The sequence below is a fragment of the Aplysia californica genome, unplaced genomic scaffold, assembly GCF_000002075.1.
Source record: "Aplysia californica isolate F4 #8 unplaced genomic scaffold, AplCal3.0 scaffold00168, whole genome shotgun sequence".
Classification (NCBI taxonomy): Eukaryota; Metazoa; Mollusca; class Gastropoda; order Aplysiida; family Aplysiidae; genus Aplysia; species Aplysia californica.
The window spans coordinates 307,627-309,787 of NW_004797438.1; the positions used below are offsets into that span (position 1 = coordinate 307,627).

General features: G+C 43.0%; 1 protein-coding gene across 3 annotated transcripts in view; it reads right to left on the bottom strand.

Annotated features, from left to right (window-relative positions):
- Nucleotides 1-2,161, bottom strand: part of LOC101861363 (muscarinic acetylcholine receptor M2) — a 17,291-nt gene that overhangs the window by 536 nt on the left and 14,594 nt on the right. For 2 of the 3 annotated variants that reach the window (XM_005097935.3, XM_005097936.3), the window contains exon 4: nucleotides 400-1,750. In XM_005097935.3, coding sequence (XP_005097992.1) covers nucleotides 535-1,750 — 1,216 coding nt within the window. In that variant the 3' untranslated portion in view covers nucleotides 400-534. Of the gene's footprint in view, nucleotides 1-399; nucleotides 1,751-2,161 lie in introns of those variants that run through there. The other variant, XM_013082312.2, reaches the window with a different exon arrangement.

A 2,161-nucleotide genomic window follows, 5' to 3' on the forward strand; every position in this document is an offset into this window, starting at 1 on the left:
AACTGATGGACCATTTCCCCCCTTCACATAAAAAAGCCCTTTAACATTATTTCCGTACCTTGTGCGAAACTTACGAAACCAAGATCTCAGCAGGCAAGGGAAACTTGAGAAAAACTATCTGCAAACTTCTGTTGGCCTATTGGACTACTGTAGTTTGCAATACGGCGCAATCGTAGGGATTTTAAATGGTATGCCTAATGCGAACTTGTGCGTCATGCCACAAAAATGAGGACATAGCTGAAAATGGGTTGTTGTTTTTTACGGGCTATTTAGAGCAAAACTGTTGTGTGGATTTATATAAAATGAATATCAGACAAATTCCTTCTGACTTCCAAATGTTGCGTACAAATTTGACACGCAAAACTTTAGTGTGGAGTAAAATATTAACAACAAAATTGGTAAAGTTGTTTTTTTGGATCACCTTGTATTTGAACTCATCAGCAAACAGACAGACAAAAGGTTACTAACTAGTATTCTGTACTTAGATACAGTGCTTGTCAATTCAATAAGTACAAGAAAAGTAATCCAGTAAAACTAGTTTTGTGTATTTCGAACCTTCCCTTTGCACTTCAAAAGTTGCAGACAGTCACGCCAGAATACGGCGTCACATAAGCTGTAAATGACCGGATTGGCTGCACTGTTCAGATAGTAAAACCTCAGGAACAGGTTACACAAAGTCAGGCTCACGTCGTCCATGGTTTTAAACTTTGCCACGGAGGTGAGGTAAAAGAGCATTACACTAAAAAAAGGAATGAAGCTGATAATGTAGACGGCGCTGACGATGATAAGCTTAGTGGTCGTCTTCCCAATGCTGTGTCTTTGGGCGGGTTGACCTAAAGTAGATGCAGGCGATTTCTTTTTGGCCTCAGAAGTCAGGATTTGGAGGATTCTTGGTTTTAATTTCCTATTAGGATTTGTGACAGACATGTCAGTTTTTTCACCAGCCGGATTCTTCTTTTTGATGTTCTGTTCCTTGCTAGTTCCAGGGATGACGGCAGTGATTTGTCCTTTATCTTTCTCTGCATTTGTGGAATTAGGATCAGGACGAATGCAGTCTTCTTGAGCTGATGTCTGAATGAATGAAACCATTTTAGCAGATGGCACTGAGACCTGTTTCGTTTTCCTGTGCTCACTACAACAAAAGTCCGTTGCTTTAGGTTTACGGTCACTCGTGTCTTCTGTTGCACCACAGAGTTTCCCTTCTCCGATTTTATCCGACCCGTCATTTTCACGTGAAAAAACCATCCCCATTTCCCCTGTTTGCGATGCTACTCTGCCCATTAGCCTACTTCTAAAAGCACTGCCCTCTTTGCTTGTGCTCGGAGATTCATTTCTCGCCTTACTTGCATTATCGCATGTCTCTGGGCTCGTAGTACTTGATTGAGAATTGTTTTCAGAATTGTCGTGTAAATGCGCAGGGGACGAAATGGAAAACACGCGCACTCTTCCGCGACCGCAAGCTGCAATAAGGACCAGGACGTTCAAAACGACTAGAGGGATGAAGCAGGACAGGAAAAGGAAGAGCAGGAAACCCATGTAGACCGTCGGCCAGATGGTATTTATGAAACTGTCGTCTATAGAGCACTGGTTACCGACGATGTCTGGACGATGGGTCGGTCTTGTCATAGTTCCGAACAGCACGAGGACTGGGACGCTGGCAACTGACGAGAACACGGTGATGGAGACGCACAGAACCTTAGCCTGTCTCACAGTCAGTTGCCTGCCAAACGGACGGCATATTTTTCGGTACCTGCAAAAAAAGAGATATTATGCTAGTCAGTTTGGTTTGTGTGTTGTTTTTTTAAGAGGATGGAAACGATCCACAGCAGATAGATCTAATAGAGGCCGGTTAAGACCTCATCAGACCCATACAGTATCCGTCCTGCTTTCGAGCCGGCACAAGGCCGAGAAGAGTCGGGAACAAATACTTACACTCGCCTTTGATCTTAGCCAAAAGACCGAGAAGCGTCGAAATAATCTAGTAAGTTGTCTGAAAGAAAGCTGCATCATATTTTTTCATTATTATTATGTAAGATTACAATGGCTTAATCAACTATGTCAACCAAAAATATTTGAAATAAAATCAGTCTGAGCCGAAGTAAATGAAAGTTGACAGAAAACCAGGGAGGCTATTTGGGTGTTGGGGGGGGGGGGGGGGGGC